The 1,361-nt window shown below is 40.1% G+C and overlaps 1 protein-coding gene across 1 annotated transcript in view; it reads left to right on the top strand.

Annotated features, from left to right (window-relative positions):
• LOC103212089 (myosin-10-like) overlaps nucleotides 1-1,361 on the top strand; it is a 39,691-nt gene that overhangs the window by 32,975 nt on the left and 5,355 nt on the right. The window contains 1 exon segment of the mRNA XM_042783303.1: nucleotides 850-1,355. Within this exon segment, the coding sequence (XP_042639237.1) occupies nucleotides 850-1,355 (506 nt within the window).

A 1,361-nucleotide genomic window follows, 5' to 3' on the forward strand; every position in this document is an offset into this window, starting at 1 on the left:
CAACACCTTGACAACAACAAGAAAAACAATGCAATTAAAAATGGGAAGAGGACATGAATAGACATTTCATCAAAGAAGACATTCAGGTGGCAAAAAAAAAAAAAAACCATGAAGAAATGCTAGTGATCATTAGTCATTAAACAGATGCAAATCAAAGCACTAATCTCACCCCAGCATTAATGGTGAAGTTAAAAAATAAATAAATTCTAGGGAGGATGTAGAAAGACTTGAACCCTAATAGACTGCTGATGAAACTGTAAAATTTTACAACCACTGTGAAAAATGGCAGATGCTTCCTGAAAAGTTGTAAATATGAATACCATATGAACAGCAATACCACTACTAGATATATACCCTACAGAAATAAGAGCTGTGATATGAATAGATATGTGAACATCCATGTTCATGGCATCACTATTCACAATAACAAAAAGATAAGTGCTGACCAATAGATGAATGGTAAACAAACTATGGTACATAACACAATGGAATATCATTGTTGTTGTTGTTGTTGTTGTTGTTAGGTGCCATTGAGTCGTCTCTGACTCATAGCGACTCTATGTACAGCAGAACGAAACTGCCAGGCCCTGTGCCTACTCCATGGTCCTGGCTATACCTGAGCCCATTGTAGTAGCCACTGTGTCAATCCATCTTGTTGAGGGATTCCTCTCTTTCGTTGACCTTCCAGTTTGCCAAGCATGATATCCTTCTCCAGGGAATGGTCTCTTCTTAAAACTGCACTTCCTGGGACTGAGGAGCCTGATCTGTGGTCACGGCTGGGAACATACGTCGGCGCCACCATCTTCAGCTGAAGAGGTGATTACTCTTGGATTCTTCTGCTTACAATAGTGCAAAGAACTGGACTTGAAGATCCTGAGAGATATCTCTTTGTGGATAGGGCTGTCATCTACAACCCTGCCACTCAAGCTGATTGGACAGCTAAAAAGTTAGTTTGGATTCCATCAGAACGCCATGGCTTTGAGGCGGCTAGTATCAAAGAAGAGCAAGGAGATGAAGTTATGGCTGAGCTGGCTGAGAATGGAAAGAAAGCAATGGTCAACAAAGATGATATTCAGAAGATGAACTCCACCAAGGTGGAGGATATGGCAGAATTGGTATGCTTGAATGAAGCATCTGTTTTACATAATCTGAAGGATCGCTACTATTCAGGACTTATCTATACTTATTCTGGAGTCTTCTGTGTAGTCATAAATCCTTACAAAAATCTTCCAATTTACTCTGAGAATATTACTGAAATGTACAGAGGGAAGAAACGCCATGAGATGCCTCCACACATCTATGCTGTATCTGAATCTGCTTACAGATGCATGCTCCAAGAACATGAGGACCAGTCAATTCTT

Source organism: Orycteropus afer, unplaced genomic scaffold (assembly GCF_000298275.1).
Source record: "Orycteropus afer afer isolate SDZICR_OR568_19922 unplaced genomic scaffold, OryAfe1.0 scaffold00848, whole genome shotgun sequence".
NCBI classification, from domain to species: Eukaryota; Metazoa; Chordata; class Mammalia; order Tubulidentata; family Orycteropodidae; genus Orycteropus; species Orycteropus afer.